The sequence below is a fragment of the Hibiscus syriacus genome, unplaced genomic scaffold (genome assembly GCF_006381635.1).
Source record: "Hibiscus syriacus cultivar Baekdansim isolate YM2019G1 unplaced genomic scaffold, ASM638163v2 tig00002793_pilon, whole genome shotgun sequence".
In the NCBI taxonomy this organism is placed as follows: domain Eukaryota; kingdom Viridiplantae; phylum Streptophyta; class Magnoliopsida; order Malvales; family Malvaceae; genus Hibiscus; species Hibiscus syriacus.
In genome coordinates, this window is record NW_024061944.1 from 1,892,834 (window position 1) to 1,911,218 (window position 18,385).

General features: G+C 35.4%; 2 protein-coding genes across 3 annotated transcripts; both read right to left on the reverse strand.

Moving 5' to 3' along the window:
- Nucleotides 1-779: 779 nt before the first annotated feature.
- LOC120150696 lies at nt 780-2,274 on the reverse strand. 2 transcript variants are annotated; one of them, XM_039163327.1, is made up of 2 exons: nt 1,325-2,274; nt 780-1,294 (listed from the first exon to the last, which is right to left on the reverse strand). In XM_039163327.1, exons 1-2 carry the CDS (start codon nt 2,204-2,206, stop codon nt 1,058-1,060), a joined length of 1,119 nt encoding a protein of 372 aa, XP_039019258.1. In that variant the 5' UTR covers nt 2,207-2,274; the 3' UTR covers nt 780-1,057. The 2 variants fall into 2 exon arrangements, with proteins under 2 accessions (XP_039019258.1, XP_039019251.1); XM_039163320.1 differs by having other exon boundaries at nt 780-2,273.
- A 5,690-nt stretch (nt 2,275-7,964) lies between these two features.
- Nucleotides 7,965-8,972, reverse strand: LOC120150712 (protein PPLZ02-like). The gene is made up of 2 exons (XM_039163339.1): nt 8,808-8,972; nt 7,965-8,720 (listed from the first exon to the last, which is right to left on the reverse strand). Exons 1-2 carry the CDS (start codon nt 8,888-8,890, stop codon nt 8,249-8,251), a joined length of 555 nt encoding a protein of 184 aa, XP_039019270.1. The 5' UTR covers nt 8,891-8,972; the 3' UTR covers nt 7,965-8,248.
- Between the last annotated feature and the right edge of the window lie 9,413 nt (nt 8,973-18,385).

Here is an 18,385-nt window from a genome sequence, read left to right on the forward strand (position 1 = left end):
AAAACCCAAAAAAATAGTGGGTTGAGTATAGGACCTGTAAAATCAGGTATTTTTAATATAATTATCCAATAATTTTAAATCGGGTCAGCAGATCAACGGATCGGGTAATTTTGAAGACTCCTACTTACAACGATCACAAAAAAGTTAAAAACCGTCAATGTTATTAGTATATTTAACATTTTAGGTTGCCTCTTCAAATGTTACCGAATTTTAAGATGATGTAAACTTATTCATTCACACAACAACAAAATAAGTTGGTTGTTATCTAAAGAATAGATTGTAATATGAAATGTTATATATTTCGAAACTATCGATATTTTTGTACAAAGTATCAATACTTACCGGTAAAATAAGTTACCTGATGAAATCATTTTAAATTATTTTAATTACTTGCAACCTAATATATTAAATTTAATTCAATATTTTCAGACTCTGTAACTTTAAACCTATTTTCTTAAATTTCTTTTAAAATTTCTGATAGCCGGTTGCGCCGTTTTCCCCCCTCATAGTACTCTTCCCTTTCATAGAATTTCCTCAGGTCATAGGATCCAAACCCTAGTGATAATCTTTTACACGCATCCCCAAGGAAGCCAAACGAGATCCACATCTCACTTGCACCGTCGCCAATGTTGGAAACTTGGAAATTTCCAATCACAAGCACCATTCCAACCAGCAAAAAAGACTTGGCATGCAGCAATGAAAACCAAGAACAAAATGGTGTTCATGAAATAGAAAAATAAACAATTGCTTCTCACTCAATCTGTAATCTATATGATATATTTGATCTCAACCAGGGCGGGAGTATCAAATTTACTACCGCAAACTTACAAAGAAACAACTATAATGATTTCAATTATACAACCGTAATCTCTTCGAGAATACGGGAAAGGATTGAATCTATCTATATGTATAAATCTCTCTCTCTCTCTCTCTCTCTCTCTCTTTATAATTTCGTTCTCCTAAGTACTATGTTCAATAACAAATGGGGTTAGTGAGAAATCGAATAGCGACATTATCAACCAAGGATTAGAGGATTATCAAGGACAATGGAAAATCTTTATTTTTTCCAGGCATGAACAAGCAAAGAGAAACCAGTAGGAGCACTTAACTCACTCTCCTCCACGCTTGCCCACTCCATTACGGAAGAGCTGCCTCCTGAGGAAGCCGAAGACATAGAAAGCGAAGAAGATGATGAGCTTCTAGCAGTCCTCAACAAGCTTTTCCTCATCTTTTTCCACTCGATTCCATTGACGCCAAAACTACATGAACTTTGCTGCCACAAAACGCCCCCATTCTTCTCGTTGAAAGCACCGACTACTTCTTTGGCTCCATCTTGCTGATAATCTCCACCAAGAATTTCAGAGCCTTCGTTCTCAAACTTAAACATGAAAACTGCATTCCCGTTGTTCAAATCATTATCAAACAACCAGTTATACACGTCCCACGAGACTTGTATTGAAACGCCATCTACTTCAATACGTTCATTGCCTCTAAATTTCCACTTAAGTCGCTTCACTTGCAAAACCCTTTTGTTATCAACGCTAAAACACAGCTTCCCATCCTCGTCCGCTTTAAATTCAATAGAAATTTCCCTATTTTTGCCTCCAAATCTAGCTTTTGTGTTGTACACTTTGTTGCCGAGCACGTGTTCTCTTCTCAAAACAAGAGCTTGGCTTTCCCTAGGCTTTTGAGCTCTAGTTCTGGCATAAGCCTCTTTGGCAGAATCGCCAACAAGAAGCGCCATTTCTCCATCAACAACAATAGCAATATAGAATCCAGAGTCGGGTTCCGGCCCGGATCCGAACTTGGCCCTGGAAAGGTCCCAGAAGACTTGAACATTAGGGACCGTGGAGCTGCTCAGTTTCTTATATCCATGTTTCTTCCAAAAAATAAAGGGCTTAATAGGCAGATGAAAATTGAGGGTGGTGAACGAAAGGGAGGCAGGGAGAGGGAGCGGAGAAGAGGGAGAGTAGTGAGAGGAAGGGTGGAGGTGGAGGTGGAGAGAGTGGCCAAGGAAAGTCCGTGACCAGGTGAGGGAAAAAAGGCCGAGACTTGTGTTGTAGAGACTCGTAGCAAGATCCGTTTTACCTGAGATCTGTGGCGGCGGTGGCGGTGGAGGAGGTGCTATGAAGCTTCCATCGGCGGTGGACCAGGGTCGGAAACAAGAATGGAACGAAGGGGAGTGGTGGTGGGATTGAAGAGGCATCCTTTGTTGGCTTGAGATTTGTGTGAAATGAAGTTTCAAGGGATTTCCAATGGAGGCTGTATATCAGCAGGGCCTTATAAGGATGGGTTTTTTCAAGGGATTGAAAGTTGAGACTTTAGACTTTCCTACCTGAAATTTTTCGTTAGGGCCATTTTTTTTAATTAGATAGACTAAAGATTTTTATTTTTCTGAACAATTTAATCCCTTGCATAGAAAAATATATATTAATCTTTTATGGTGATGCATTGCAAGTAATTAACAAATAATAATGACTAATTACATATTAATGCTTCTTGAAATTTGACCAAGGTCAAACCGGATTTTATTATTTTAAACACAACCATTTATTTATGTAAATACACTACATACTCTAATATATGTCTCATTTACCTAATCATATTTTATAACTAAAAATAAAATTGTTTGGTAGGAAATTAAAACTATGAATGTTTTGGGTTATAAAAAATAATGGTAATGCATAACACATTCCAAAAATTTATATTAGGTTGTTGAACTTGTATGAATGTAGTTGTTGTGGCAAATTACTTCCAACCTTTCTCTTTATTTTTCTCAACAAATATGGTTTAACTTCATTCAATTTGTTTCCTCTAAAGAACAGACTCCACTCGCTTTGTTTAAATTAAAGCCTCTGAAAATCCGGTAGCCATGATAATACATGCCAACTTCAAACTTAAAATTTTCGAGAATTATTGTTTTTATAATTTATAAATATATAAGATATTGCCAGCAAATGGCATTATTTCGAGGGTCCAAAGAAACAATTGGAAAGAGGCAGAATTAGTATTAAAGGTTTGACGATGGAGTCTAGGTTTAATTATGCACACGATTGGACCAATTCTCATTTAAGTTGGGAACATAACATGTGATGTTTAACCAAGCATGATGCCGGAAGTGGAAACCAAATGACTTTAAAAGAAAAACATCCCAAACTGTTTGATTTAATCACTTCGCTGCTAAGACGACGATAGCTTGACTGGGACGGCTCTTTGGTCCAACATCATCCAATTGTGGAGTAAAGTAGGGTCATCGAAAGCTAACAAGCAGCCATGTCCCAGCCGGTTCATCGTATTTGTTTAGTTGAAGCCGTGAATGGATAACTCTCTCAACGAAGCTGGCATTGTCTCCTCGGTTACTCGGTGTCCATCCTTTGCTTTTAATTCGGACAGCTGGTACATCCATGTACTCGCAATCTCGTTGGACCATTTTTTCTTTATTGTTATGCTTACCCTCACCAAAATACAATCTTCCACGGCCTAATTGGCTGGAGTTGGTGAAGTTTCCTGGAAAATGTTTCAAGTTACAAATACGATCATTGAAATAAAATCAAAGTGTACGTTACATAATTGTTAATTTTGAAGTCAATAGGTCAAAAGTGTGTGGGAGGGAAAAATATTTTACATTGGACTGCGTCAGGCTGATTCCAAGGATTAATAAAACTCAGACTAAACCCGTGCTCAGATTCGACTTGTACAAGTTTGTAGCGTGTGGATCATGAGACATTTGAAGATTGAAGACTTATAAGGGGATTTGTCAAAGTAAACTGCCAAGAAAAGAAGAAAGTTGACCCGTTGCATCACAAGACTCAAAACCAACACGCGGTTTTAACAACGCAGTGATCAAAGTTGAACTCAAGATTAGTTTTTTGAATCCATTTCTTTTACATTGTTTGTTAGAGTCGCAGGCAGCTTGTTGGAAAAAGACACTCCAATTTAATTATTAACATCAAACACAATTAAAAATTCTTTTTTCCTTTTTTTGGTTTTAACCAACAACTGCTAACTCGGTAATTAATTTACTGATTAATCAAAGGAAAGACGGATCTATCTATGATAATCTGCAAATTTAATGATGTGTTCAGACATCAAGCTAACTCTTTACCTAAATATTCTCCAAACTCTTCCAGCTACGACACTATCCAACAGATGTCTTACCATCTTAATTCTAGCTTAATTAATTAGGGTAGCTAACCCAAAAGTATATGGAGTTGTTGAACTCATCAAATAAGATGTGGGTTTCCATTTTCTTGCGGTTTTACTCTGTGTTTTATCTAATGTTTTTTTAGTTGAAATATCGGGGGCGTCACTGCATAAAGACGGAGTTCCCTGCCATGTGAGTTGAAGTCTGATAAGGCTGAGCCCAGGGAGATGGGTTTGAACTTCGAAGAGTATAATCCTTACTTAAAGCTGGCAGCCCTAATCTGTCATCATGACTAATTCCAGGCCACACATCTTTCTTAGAGGGCCAATTAAGGCACTAACTACGGAAAACAATTGGTTTTTTTTTTTTTTGCCGTATTATGGATTCCAGCCCATGCACATTTTCCAAGGTAAACTGGTTTGAAACCTTGCTAATATACTATTATGGACTGATCCAGTGGACATTATGATAAAGCAATGGAGCTGCAGCAAAGTGTTTTCATGTCGTGGAATCTGACAAACCAAAATACAATTCCATCATCGCTTTATAATTTTTCTATACAAGGAGAATTTTTTTATTATATTAACTTTAAAACCTGAAACTTGAAGGGACTAAAAAAGAAATTTTCCCATTATGGGAACTGTTAATTAGATCAGCCCTTGGGTGGGGAAGGTCTTCCTGTATTTAACATTTCAACTGCACAATGATAACCGATTGAAATGAACAGTGCTGAATACTAAAAAGAAAGTAAATTACATATTTTAGTCACTTAATTGTTCGTGTGGTTTAATTTTAATTATTTAATATTTTATTTTTGAATTATCTAATATTATATTTTTAATTTATTTTAGTCACCAATCATTAAAAAATTAATTGTAATGTCGATGTGTCACTATAAGATAATGTCATATCATCATTAAAAAAAATGTCACGTTAATAGTTTTGTCAATTTTTTTTTGACAACGTGTAACTAAAATATAACATTAGATATGATTTTATAAAAATAGTTAGATGATCAAAACGAAACTATTTGAATAGTTGGGTGACTAGATACATACTTTACCCGGAAAAAAAAAAGCAATCACGATTGCAATGGAATCTAATGAAATCTCCAAAGCTTAAACGGATAAATATACACATAAATGTCTATAATTGGATGGAATGAAACTTGAATACTAGTGGATTACAGGGCAGGTATTGCTTTAGCAAAGTTTCAATATAATTGCATTTATGATACTGACAGTGATGGCACTAGCAATATGAAAGAAAATGATATTTACAATTAATTGGCGCATAATTCATTCCCTAAAAGATGCTTACATAATAAGTATGACAATGATTTACGAAAGGACAATTGGGAAGGAAGAAAGAGCCGGTAGGTCCCCTTTCATCTTTGTATCGTCTTTCTATCATAAAGGAATGGAGGTTTTAGGACACAAACAATATACATGTTGGCATTCACATGGTCATACATGTGAACAGAATGGAGATACAACAGGAAGAAGATGACATTCCATGCCATGGCATGCACTGCACCATGATGTCTAGAGGCCCTCCTTCTACATATAAAAATCTGAGGTTCTGTTAGTAAAGCAATTTTAAAGGACTTTTTTTTTTATGATCCAGAAGTTGTTGAAACTAACCTTGGCCTTTTTCAGGGTGTAGGCCAATAACCTTTTTGTAGCACTCTTGAAAAAAGTTTGGATTTTTGCATGACTCACTTCATTCAACGAATCAAAAACAAAGATAATACCCCATTAGGATGACAATCTCAGCACAAATTTAAAAGAATTACGTGATATCTGGAAAGGGTTTTAAGGGCATATGATTGTCTTTACCCCCCAACATTTCCTCACGAGATTCTATACATCATGATTGGTTTTTGACCACTTTTCTTCTAAGGAAGATCTCACCCTTGACTCTTGTGTTCTTCCCTCTATTTTTTTCACTAAGATGTGCAATCTAAGGGAATCAAGTAGTAAAGTTTTTTTTTTACTAGGTTCACCGGAAGGAGCGCAACTCCACTTCTTAGAACCAGATACTCTGTTATTTTCCAACTCAGTACTTGAATTTCAACATCAATCACCGATAACAATTACAAGAATATTTAATCAATTCATACAAGAGCATTCAAGACAGTTCTGTATCGCCTGGTGACAGAATTCAGACTTCATTCAAGTTGCCAGGCCATGACCATGAACAATTGCAAGAATATTCAATCATTTCATGGTAAGGTGGAATTACAGAATGTTTTTTTAGATAAGAGAATTGGTAGGTCTGTTTAAAAATATCAGAAGCCAAAGGTGATCAAAGTTTCAAACTATTAATGATGGTAAAACTCACTAACATGCCATGATGTTAATCACTTTTGCTGAATCAAAAGTGAAACAATATAATGAAAATGAAAACAACTTTATTTATTTATTTTCTTTTGAAATGGTTGTGGGAAACAAAATCAATTTCCAAACAGGTGAACCATCATGAAGTTTCATTGATGGAGACTAGACACTAAGAACAAAAAAGCATTCATTCATTTTTATACTTAAAATAAGCCATCCATGCAAGTTAATCATAGAAAATTAGGTTAAATCATATTTGCTCTTAGCTCTTTTTACATGACAATTATTATTTCCTTTGGATCAAGTAAAAATGTTCTCTATATATATATAAAAAAAGCAGTGAAATCCTGCTTATAATTTTAAGACTTATCGGTTAAAACTATAATAACCATCAAATGTTTTGGATCAACTTGAATAGGGTTGTTTCAGTTCAATTAAGGTTTCGAGTTAAGTGTTTGAGATAATTATCTTTATCTATATGATTCGATAAAATTAGCTTTTACTTGAACTGTTAAACTAACATGTAATGGACAGCCGTAGTTCATAAAAAAGGAAAGACTATTGTAAAACAACCGGATAAAAGGTTAATTAGGCTTGTATCGTTGCATCTTCTTTATTTCCATATTTGTCAAAAAAGGGCAAGTTGTTTCCAGATCCCCAAGAATTTTTGGCTAATCAAGTTGTTTTAAATTAATATATTCTAAAGGTGCTCTAGTTTTCTTTCCTCATTCTTGGGTTGTTTGTCTTACCTAATTTAGAAGTAAAGATACTGCTATTTTTAGCTATACCGTTTGATGAACTTAGAATATAGTGATGGGAAGTGCTTGCCAGATTACTTTATGTAGAAATTGAAGTGTTAATATGGAAAAGAATTGCCTTGTCTTGGTATGTGTGGGTTTTCTGTGATGGCATGTTAATTTCTATTAGTAGAGATTCTTACAGGAAGCGCCCTATATTCAGTTTTATCATCAAAAACTTCACTAACATGAGTGTTTCCCATAAGTTTTCTAGGTCTAGTTCTGTTGATTATCATTGATTAATTTCAGCAGAAGTATGTTTGGAGCTCAAACTCTTGATGAATAAATGATACTAATAATTTCTGCAGGAGTATGTTGCCAAGAACAAAGATGTTATCATTATACTAAAACAGGTGAATCACATAACTTGTTTAATAATGAGGAAATGATCCGCACATCACGTAAAACCCTGTGATAGTGACGAATAATGTTTGAGTAGCTCGACGGTTTGGTGTGGAAACCTTGCAAATAATAAAAGGGATGATGGTTCTACTGTTGCTTTGAAAAGTACAAGCATGACTTTGCCTTATCTAGGAAGATAGGCTAAGTCCATTTGAATTGTGAAAATATGGCAATGAGAGGTAATTTATTATAGAATACTCAGGAACATTGCAAAGCTGAATGATGGAAACTCCTACATTTCATCCTCCGAATCCATGATCGAAAAGCAAGAGACAGAGCAGATGATAAGAGTAACATATATCATAACAGAGCTTACTGTACACCGTAACATAGTAGACGCTAGGAACTAAAGGGACGGTCTAAACACTTGGTAAAATGGTATTGGGAAGGTTCAAGGTTGCTTAAGAATGGGTTACATTAGCGAATCAATGCCGCTGGCATGGAATATGGTGTAAAGACTAATGACCAAGCCAGCCTTAACTCCTCAAGGCTTGTGTTTCCAACGATGATGAAAAGGAGAGAAGGGGAGAAATGTGGAGAGAGAGAAGAAAGGAATGTTGGATATCCTATGGACATAGTTCAATGGAGCCATAATCAAGCAGCTCCTCAATCATTTGTTCAATGTGATCCTCTTCAAGAGATTTGAAAGGTTGGGTTCTTTCAACTTGAGCTTTTTTGACAACCCAATTGGTTTCAGTCTCTTGAACTGGCAGTGGTCTCTTCTTCAGCAGGCCAACTCCCATTCCATTGTCTCTACCTGCAATGCCATTGTTGCTGATGACATGTGGTGTTGGTGGCTCACTTTTTGGCTCCTTCAGTGGTTGTTGTTTGCTCATTTGAAGTGAAGCCATGTAGCATTTATGTAGTTTAGCTGTCAAAGTTGCTGATAGTATCTTGGATGATGATGATTGAGGTGCATTCGGATTATAAGGGAAGTTTGTTCTAGCCCTCGGTCCACACATAAGCCTTGCAGCTTCATCGTAAGCGCGAGCCGCATCTTCTGCCGTTTCAAATGTTCCCAGCCAAATTCTAGTTTTTCTGTACAAACGAAACGTTCGAGTCAGTACACATGCTTGAAGAGCCCAAACGTTCATGGTTTTCGGGAAAAAATAAAGTTAAACTTACAGGATAGGATGGCGAATTTCGGAAACCCAAGAACCCCAATGCCTTTGTCGGACACCTCGATATCGTTGTTGTTGTCTAGCCATGTTAGTGTGAAAGAAAGTTGCTTTTGAAAAGAAAAAAAAAAGTGTTTGTGGAAATGCCTGAGAGAATGAATAAGAATGATGCTAGGGAGGGGGGAGGGGAGGGGAGGGAGAGGGCCTTTTTGTAGCTGACGGACATTGTAAAATTCAGTCATCCAATTTGAAAAATTGAAGGGTCCCGCAAATTTTCAAGGTCTTGGATCTTTTGTTCTTTATTTAGTTACAGTTCGCTGATTGTTGAATTGATATATAGGAGAAGGGAAATTGAAAACATCAAGCACATGGTTATCAGGTTATGAAAATATATTCTGGTCCAAAAATAATTTCCGAATATTGAGCTCTTGTTTTATTCACCCTTCTGTCCTTATGAAATTCTAAGGTCAAATCCCATTAGATTCTTTAGTTCAGATAATGTGCATAACTACCTGTTGCTTTATAAAAGAAGGGTTTATTTTTAAAATAAATACCTAAATTATACATCTGGCTGATTTTAATATTCAAAGATTTGTTTATCAAACTAGGTGATTAAGGTTTTGTTTTGTTTCGTTTTCATTTTCATTTTCATACTGTCCCTTAAAAAATATCGTTATAAATCATTGATGAGTTCTGTCACTTTTTTCACAAATAAAATCCAAGTATTTTGAGATTACGTTTTTAGAGTAATAATTTTGTTTTGAGTACTAAAAATCTTAGAACATATCACAAAAAAGTATATATATATTTTTTTACAAGAATCCTGAATTTGAGCATATATCAGCGGCTATTTTCCCGGTATATCACCGGTGATCGGTATTATTATCGATCTAACACCGGTCAGATTATATTTCTTGATCTAACACCCTTAGCAGAAAAGCGCGCCCCCTGCACTGCGCTATATGTTGATTTGACGTCACGTGGGTATAGCGCGCCCCCTGTCCCGCGATATACGGTGATCTGGCGCCACGTGGGTATAGCGCTCCCCTGATCCGTGCTATACGCCACGTAGGGGTATAGCGCGGATCAGGGGGCGCGCTATACGCCGTACCAAAATTATATTTAACGCGGACCCTGATCTGCGCTATATCTTTTATCACATATAGCGCGGTGCAGGTACCGCGCCTTATATGCTTATAAATACACTCCTTCGGCTCACATCTCCTCGCATCTCTCCTCTCTTATAAATTAATACAATAATTCCGTCAACGAGTAATAATTCTCGCAATCTTCTCAAATTTAATTTAGAAGTTCGTGCGATTTTTCGTTATAAGGTAATTTTGTTATAATTTTTTAATTATACTTATTGTTATTATTATTATTTGGAAAAAATATTATACTAATTATTTTCAATTAATTTTTATGTTTGTAAAATTGAAAAGCGGGAGCATACGTCGAAATAGTTTTGCGGTGCAGGTAATAATATAAAATTATATTATTTAAATTATTTACGTTGATGTGTAAAAAATTTATTGTGTTATATTTTCGTTCATATATAATATATTTAATCAGGTTTGTTTAAGTTATTTTTTTGTAGATATAATATTGCCGCACTTTTAAACTTAAAGAATGGCGTGACTTTCAGCTATTGTTTATTATGATGGTGAAATTCGAGAAGATGAAACTGGCGTTATTTTCGTATCAAATGAGCGTATTAAAATATCATTCAAGAGAAACATAACTCTTGAGGAGCTAATAACGAAGATTTCGAGGAAGATTCATGTTGGAAGTAACAGAAGAATGTCGTCGTTGCAGTACAGATTTCCAACATTATTGTTGCCATTAACTTATACAGCATTCGAACTTTCGAACAATGATGATGTTCAAATGATGGTTGAAGCTCAAAGTAATTATTCAGACGCCATTATTGAGATGTATGCACATTTTGTTCAAGTGCGTGCTGTTCGGGGTCAATCTTTAAGCTCACACTATGGGCTGGCTGAACAAGTTGATCAAGTTGACAGCCCGACTACAATAATGTGTAATGATTTTAATGCCATAATGGGGAGACATTCATCCGCAACTCCTTACGATATGTACCGAGGTGGGTCCACGAACAATCCGTATGGCAACATCGCATCCAATTCAAGGGGAAGGCATTCATCTGCAAATTTCTTTGACCATATGGAGATGCCATCGACGCAACCATCTGTGCAATTTCCATTTGACACGATGGCTTCAAGCTCCAGGGGGAGGCATACACGTCAAGACTATAACCATTTTGTGGATCCCGTATACCTACTATCTAAAGTTTTTAAGGTATACGAATTTGAGTTTCCCCCCATAGGTAATGACAAAGACCCTGATGAGGTTCAAGATTGGCTTCCGATTGTACCAAATCCGAGTTTATTGAGGGAGCGTGGTCGTCCAAAATCCAATCGAATTCATTGCGATATGGATATTCGAGAAAGATCTAGACAAGATAGAAGATGTGACCATTGTAGAAACCCAGGACACACTAGAAAAACATGTCCACTTCTGTTGTCATCAAGTAACAATTGATGAGGAAATGATGTATTTGTTTATCAAATAATAATTCTTGTATTTTAATTTGCATTTACTTCAAGTTAATGTCATTCGATAATCGCTGATGAAGATTAAAAAATGAACACTATTATTAAATTTTATCAAACTAATAACAATTTGATATTTAAATACAACAAACTTACAATAAGAATTAAATGGTAAATGATAACCAAATTACAATAACTGATATTAAATGGTAATAAACAAAATTAACTAAAATATATTAAAAAAAAAGTCCAACAAATTTAACAAAATAAAGTAAGTATTAAATGAGAAATAATAAAAAATTACAATTAAACAAAATAAAGTAAATACAAATATAATAAAAAAAATCTATCGATGCTTGCGTCGCGAATGTGTTCTGCATGGCGGTGGCTTTCGGTCTCGAGGAGGATTTCTTCGTATCACTGGTTCTGACTCCTCGCTGTCATCATCATCGTCATCGTCGTTGTCACCATCGTCATCGTCATCGTCGTCGTCCTGAACAGGTACATCAGGTTGATGAGAAGTTGATGACGATGAAGCACCTCCATAGAATAAGGACCCTGGAGGTGTATGACTGACTATCCCACCGACATGCGAAAACTGGGAAAACTGAGAAAACCCAAACATCGCTGAGTGTGAAAACTGTACAGGAGGTGTTTGTGTTGCGGCCATGGGTGATGAGGATGAACCCGCTAAATATCCAGCATATGAACCCCAAGTCAGATCTGCAAACATAGACCCATAATAGCCTCCAGGAGGGGTCATCTGTGACGGTGGCGGTGGCAAGGTCATAAAACCAGGTGAAGGCGGCGGTGGCGGCATCTGGTAATGGAAAGGCGATGGCGGCATCATATATGGTTGTAGCATCATATATGGTTGTGGTGGCTGCTGTGAAGGTCCTGCTGGTGTAGCTGAGGATGAACCGGAAGCACCTACTCTCCGTCCACGAGTCGGGGGACGATGGTACTGTGTCGGTGAACGTCTCTGTCGACGTCGTGGAAAGGTCTGCCCTCGTACATCCTCGGGTAGTAGAAACGGTTTCCCGTTACTGTTGAACCACTCATAATAATCCTCAGCATACATCAAGAGGTCATAAAAAATAGGCTCTCTACGGGGAAGGCGCCGATATCAATCCTCCCACAACACGATCCACCCATGATGCCTTACCAACCAATCTGTATCTGTCTTGCCGCGTCTATCTAAGCTATGCAACTCGTCCATATTGTGAGGTGCTTCCGGAATTGGTTGAAAACAACCAAACTGCCGGAGCACGCGATCAATAGAATATGGCACCCATTCAAACTAAAACAAATAATATATAATTTTTATCAAAATAATAATCTAATTATATAACTATAATCTAAAATCGATTTTTAAACATTAAAATTCATACATGTGTGCCAGCCTTCTGATCGATTAGCACCCTAACTTTTTCTAAATCATCAGGTAACTCCTGATGATTTTTCCTATCAGTAGACCACCTATTCAAGGAAAAAAATTTGTTATACGCTTTATAAAATTATTAATATACAAAATCAGTTTTATAATTACCTCAGAAGTAGTGGAAATATGAATGGGCTCTTCACAACATGACATAAAAAGGGCAATCAATATCATGCCCAAGACTGCAGCAGCAGGAGACATCCGTCGATAGCATTACGTATGTAGTCAGTGGCTCCACACATCTCCCTGTACAGCAAATCCAAAACTGCCGAGCCCCAACTGAATGATCCGACGAGACGAAAGTCGCTAAGATGTCGCAACCACATGCAGTGAACTAGGTTGTGCAATTTGTCCGGCATCAGCAACCCTCCTATCAACTGCAGTATGCATGCCCGTGCATACATCTTAACCTCATCCTCAGAGGCATCTGTGCTCAACTCCCGAAAATTGGCATCTAACCAATTTAACGGTATCCTACCTCCGATAAAATTTTTCGGGACACGTCCTAGACTATCCCGACACAAAGTAGTCCAAGAACCGGAAGCTATCCCCGATATCACATCTCCATCCACCGGAAGCCCAGGTGCTTAGAAACATCCTCAAGCGTGATCGTGCACTCTCCGCACGGAAGATGAAATGTGTGGGTCTCCGGCCTCCACCGCTCTACTAAGGCAGAAATCAGGTCTGGCTCTATCTTACAGTGACCCTGATATCTACCTATGTAACCGAATCCAACCTCTACTAAATACGGCAAGACACAATTGTGTATCACTAACTTAAGATTCCTAATAAAAGGATCTAATACACAGTCCTTCTCTTAAAAATAAATAATTACAAAAATTAATTCTTAATCTAATAATCATGCATTAAATGAATCAACTAATTATTACTAATAATTTAAATTAAATTAAAACGTTAAAATGTTATCGTATTAGCAAAGTGTCGAGATATTTAATTCTTAATCTAATAATCATGCATTAAATAAATCAACTAAATATTACTAATAATTTAAATTAAATTAAAACGTTAAAATGTTACCGTATCAGCAAAGTGTAGAGATATATGATTTCCATCCGAGCGAAGTAGACTGCCTTCCATTATATATCTGTAAAAGAATTATATTAGTAAAATATTAAATAAAGTAAAAATATAATAGTGAAAATATTATAAAATATACCTTAAAAAGAGAGTATTTGAGAGAAATTTAGAGAATTTGAGAGAATTTGGTGTGATAAAAGTGATTGATGATGGGGGTATTTATAGGGAGGATGAGAACGTGAAGGGTTGGTAATTAAGGGTATAGCGCGCCCCCTACATCGCGCTATACCCCACGTGTCAGATATCCAAGTATAGCGCGGATCAGGAGGCGCGCTATACTCACGTGGCGCCAAATCAGCATATAACGTGGTGCAGGGGGCGCGCTTTTCTGCTAAGGGTGTTAGATCGGAAAATATAATCTGACCGGTGTTAGATCGATAATAATACCGATCACCGGTGATATACTGGGAAAATAGCCTATATCAGCAGCTATTTCTGACCCTTTCAATTGCTTGATTCAGGATGAATGAATCCACATGACACCAAGACACAAAGCAGCAAGTTCGTGACAATTTGGCAATGGATTTTAACTTATTTTGATACATTTCTTAAGCAAAAGTTGCCAACTTGATATTTGATTTATGGTCATTCATAAAGCTAATCCTAAAATATACACAGAAAACTAATCCTTTTGAACTGCATATAATAAAGGTTAGTAGTTCGTTCACGGATGGAACACGCAGCATGTAATTGGACAGAAAAACATTTAAAAAGTTGGTCTCACTCCTGGTTTACAGCTAGACCTAACCTAAATTCTGTATTAAGATTGAAGAGAAAAGTCAAAAATATGAAATGAAAGCTAATTAAAAGCCTGGATGGAAACAAAATGAGAGGGCCCACTTCGCAATTCAAACGCGTTATGAGAAGAATCCAAAGAACATAACATGGGTGATGAAAGAAGATGGATATGGTTGTCCTTTCATTACCCAACCAGTGGGTGTCGATAAAATCTTCTCAAAGGTTTTTGAAGGCGAAGGCTCAGCCGTCCACCCAATTATCTGACCAAACACGCTTCACAAGCTCTTTCCTTGCCCATCTAATCCTACAACCTCACATGCACACACAGTTCATTGGTCCAACGACATTTGTGATGGGAATATGTTGTGTCGCGCAGGCCGCTGTGGATTTGGGTAGCAGGGCAGCCAGTCTGTGGGTTTGAATTTCTGGAACACATACCACTAATCTCATCATTAGTATTGACCGAGGAGGCGAGGGGGCCGGGTTGGATTTATTTTTTTGTCAATTCAATCCAACTCAAGAAGCATATTATCTTCGTCCGACCTGATTCAAGAAGTATATTCTTTTCATCCAATTCGAGCTGACTTGAGAAACATATTTTCTCCATCTAAATACGATCCAACCTGAATTTTAGAGTAAAAATCTACATCTGAATCAACTTGGTTCGAGAAATATATCTCTTTCACCCGACTCTATCCAACTCAAGAAGCATATCTCGTCCATTCGAATTCAATCTAATATAAATTTTAGAGTAAAAACCCGAATCCAACCCAATCCAACTTGATATACATATATATAGATTATTCGTTAAATAAAAACTTAATTAAAAAAATTATTAGTGAGGGCATTATAAAAATTATCTTTAAATTTATAGAAGAAGATTATACTATTACCTTATATCGGGTCAAATATTTTTCAGTATAAATCTAAATCCGACCCCACCCTCAATAAAAACTGACCTAATTCGACTCGAACGAAACCATTCCTTAATCTTATCAAATGATGACGTATCAAAATCTATCAAATCCTAATTAAATAATCATCTCACCCAGTGTTGACATGAAAAAGATATCTCAAAATCTGCATGTACATGTCCATGTTTCGTTTCAGTCTTAGCCTTAGCCATACATTTATTCATAATTTGTAGACACCCATTTTCGTCTGGGACATTAATGGTTTTATTTTTTTAGTATATAATATATATATTTTTTCAAATGTTATTTTTGAAAGTATATAGTATATGTTTTGAAAACGTATAATATATGGTTTCGAAAATATTTTTTGGAAAACATATAATATATAGTTTTTGAAATATCTTTGAAAACATATAATATATAGTTTTCAAAATATCTTTGAAAACATATTATATATAGTTTTTTTTAAAAATATTTTTGAAAACGTATAATATATAGTTTTCAAACTATCTTTGAAAACATATAATATATAGTTTTAAAAAAATATTTTTGGAAAACGTATAATATATATATTTTTAAATATTTTTGAAAACATATAGTATATAGTTTTTAAAATATTTTTGAAAACATATAATATATAGTTTTTAATGGTTTTTATAGTTTTTAAAAATAAAAAGCGTATACATATTATTTGTAATGCCCCAAATATTGTATAAGGGACTTTATTGAAAAGATTTTAATTTTTGGGGATTTAATTGAATAAATGATCAAAGATGAGAAAATGATTGGGAATAGTATTTTGAACTAAATTGTATAGAAAGATGAATAAAGAGGGTACTTTGGTCTTTTAAGAGGGAAATTAAAATATATCTCTATTAGGGATTTAAAAAGGGGAAAAGAGGAAAAGTTGATATCTCTCTTTTCTCTTCTTTCCCGTGGACAAGCTCTCCCCATAACAAAGGTGAGATTTCAAATTGATGGTTTATCCTTTTATTTTTGGTTAGTTATTGAAGCCTTAAGCATGATAGAAGCTTAAGGAATGATTATATGAGATTAAAACTAGGAGATAAGGGAAATATTAGAGCTTTAAGAAAATGGGGTTTTAAATGATATGTTAATATATGAGTGTTTATTGAGGTTTATTGGTAGAATTGACTTGTCTTAGAGGTAAATGAAAGATTAGAAGCATTGGATGAGTGTAAAAACAAGTTAGAAATTTTGGTGTGATTCTTAGAATCAAATGCTCTTGAAGGATACTAGATGTTTTAAGCATCTAAATGAGGGAAAGTCAATATATATAAGTAATGAAGAGTTTAGTAGCATTATGGGAGGTAATCCTAACGAAATTTGACTTAAATTGTGTAATAACCGAGGTAAAAACTAGAAAATCTAGGCAAGGATATCGGTACTGATAGAACAGTACCGATGCTATAGGCTAAAATATGATGAATTCGTTGAGTAGTATCGTTACTGATTCAATCAGTATAGTATCGGTACCATGGTAAGAGTATCGATACCAGGAATCATCAAATCTAAAATTGGTATCGATACCGAAAGGTGTATCGGTACCATAGCATGGTAGTATTGATACCATGGTAAGGGTATCGATACCAGGCAACATCGAACCTAAAATTTGTATCGATACAAAAAGGGGGTATCGATATCGTAACATAGAAGTATCGGTACCAGGGTAGTTTATCAATACTATGAAGCTAGAATTATTAAAAATAGGCTGATATTAGTATAAAAAGTTAATGATATGTTCTTTTGAGTATGATTTAAGTATAATGATTAGGAAATATACTAACATTGAGTATGATACATGTTTTAATGGATGCTTGAGTAGATCGGCACCAAACTCTTGAGACAAGCAAAATTAAGGGTAAAGACAAAGTACTGGAGTAGTCATCCTTACGTTTGGATACTTAGCGAGGAAAGTCAGGTGAGTACATTTAATTATGTACATATATGTTATTGTAGTCATAGTTATATTAATTATTAATGTAAGAAATTCATACTAACTGTATAAATTTCCGTATAGGGCACTTTATGCGCTAAAATGTTAAGAAATTCATACTAAGTATATGAATTTCTGTATAGGGCACTTTATCCGCTAAAATGCTAAGAAATTCATACTAAGTGTATAAATTTCCGTATTGGGCACTTTGTGTGCTAAATGATAAGAAATTCATACTAAGTTTATGAATTTCCGTATGGGAAATACATGTGTATAAAATGTTAAGAAATTCATAATAAGGAAATGGCTTTTTATATTGGTAATGGGTATACAAACTATAAAATTTTTAGTGATGGTTTATAAAAAACGGTATTAGCAATATCGATGTAAACCATAGAGTGTTTATTGAATTGAAAGAATCTCTTGATGAACTACCGTATAGGCACTACGTATGCATCTCAATAAATGAACAAGAATAAGAAGTTGGTAAATTATCATGTGAGCACTAAGGGTGTAACTGTATAAGGGTTATAATAAATTAAAAGAGAGTTAATTGATAGTAAAAGTAAGTATTAGAGTTAAAATTATTCCAAATAAAATATTAAAGGTCTAACTGTGCATTTGGCAGAAAGGTGTCAATTATGCCAATTAGATGAAAGGCTAAGTGCCTTTGAGGCCTAACTGTGCATTTGATAGAAAGGTGTCAATTATGCAAGATAGATGAATGGTTAAGTACCGTTGAGTAAAAGAATAATAGCCTAGCTATGCATTTGACAAAAATATGTCAATCATGCCAGTTAGATGAAAGGCTAAGTGCATTTGAGGCCTAATTGTGCATTTGATAGAAAGATGTCAATCATGCCA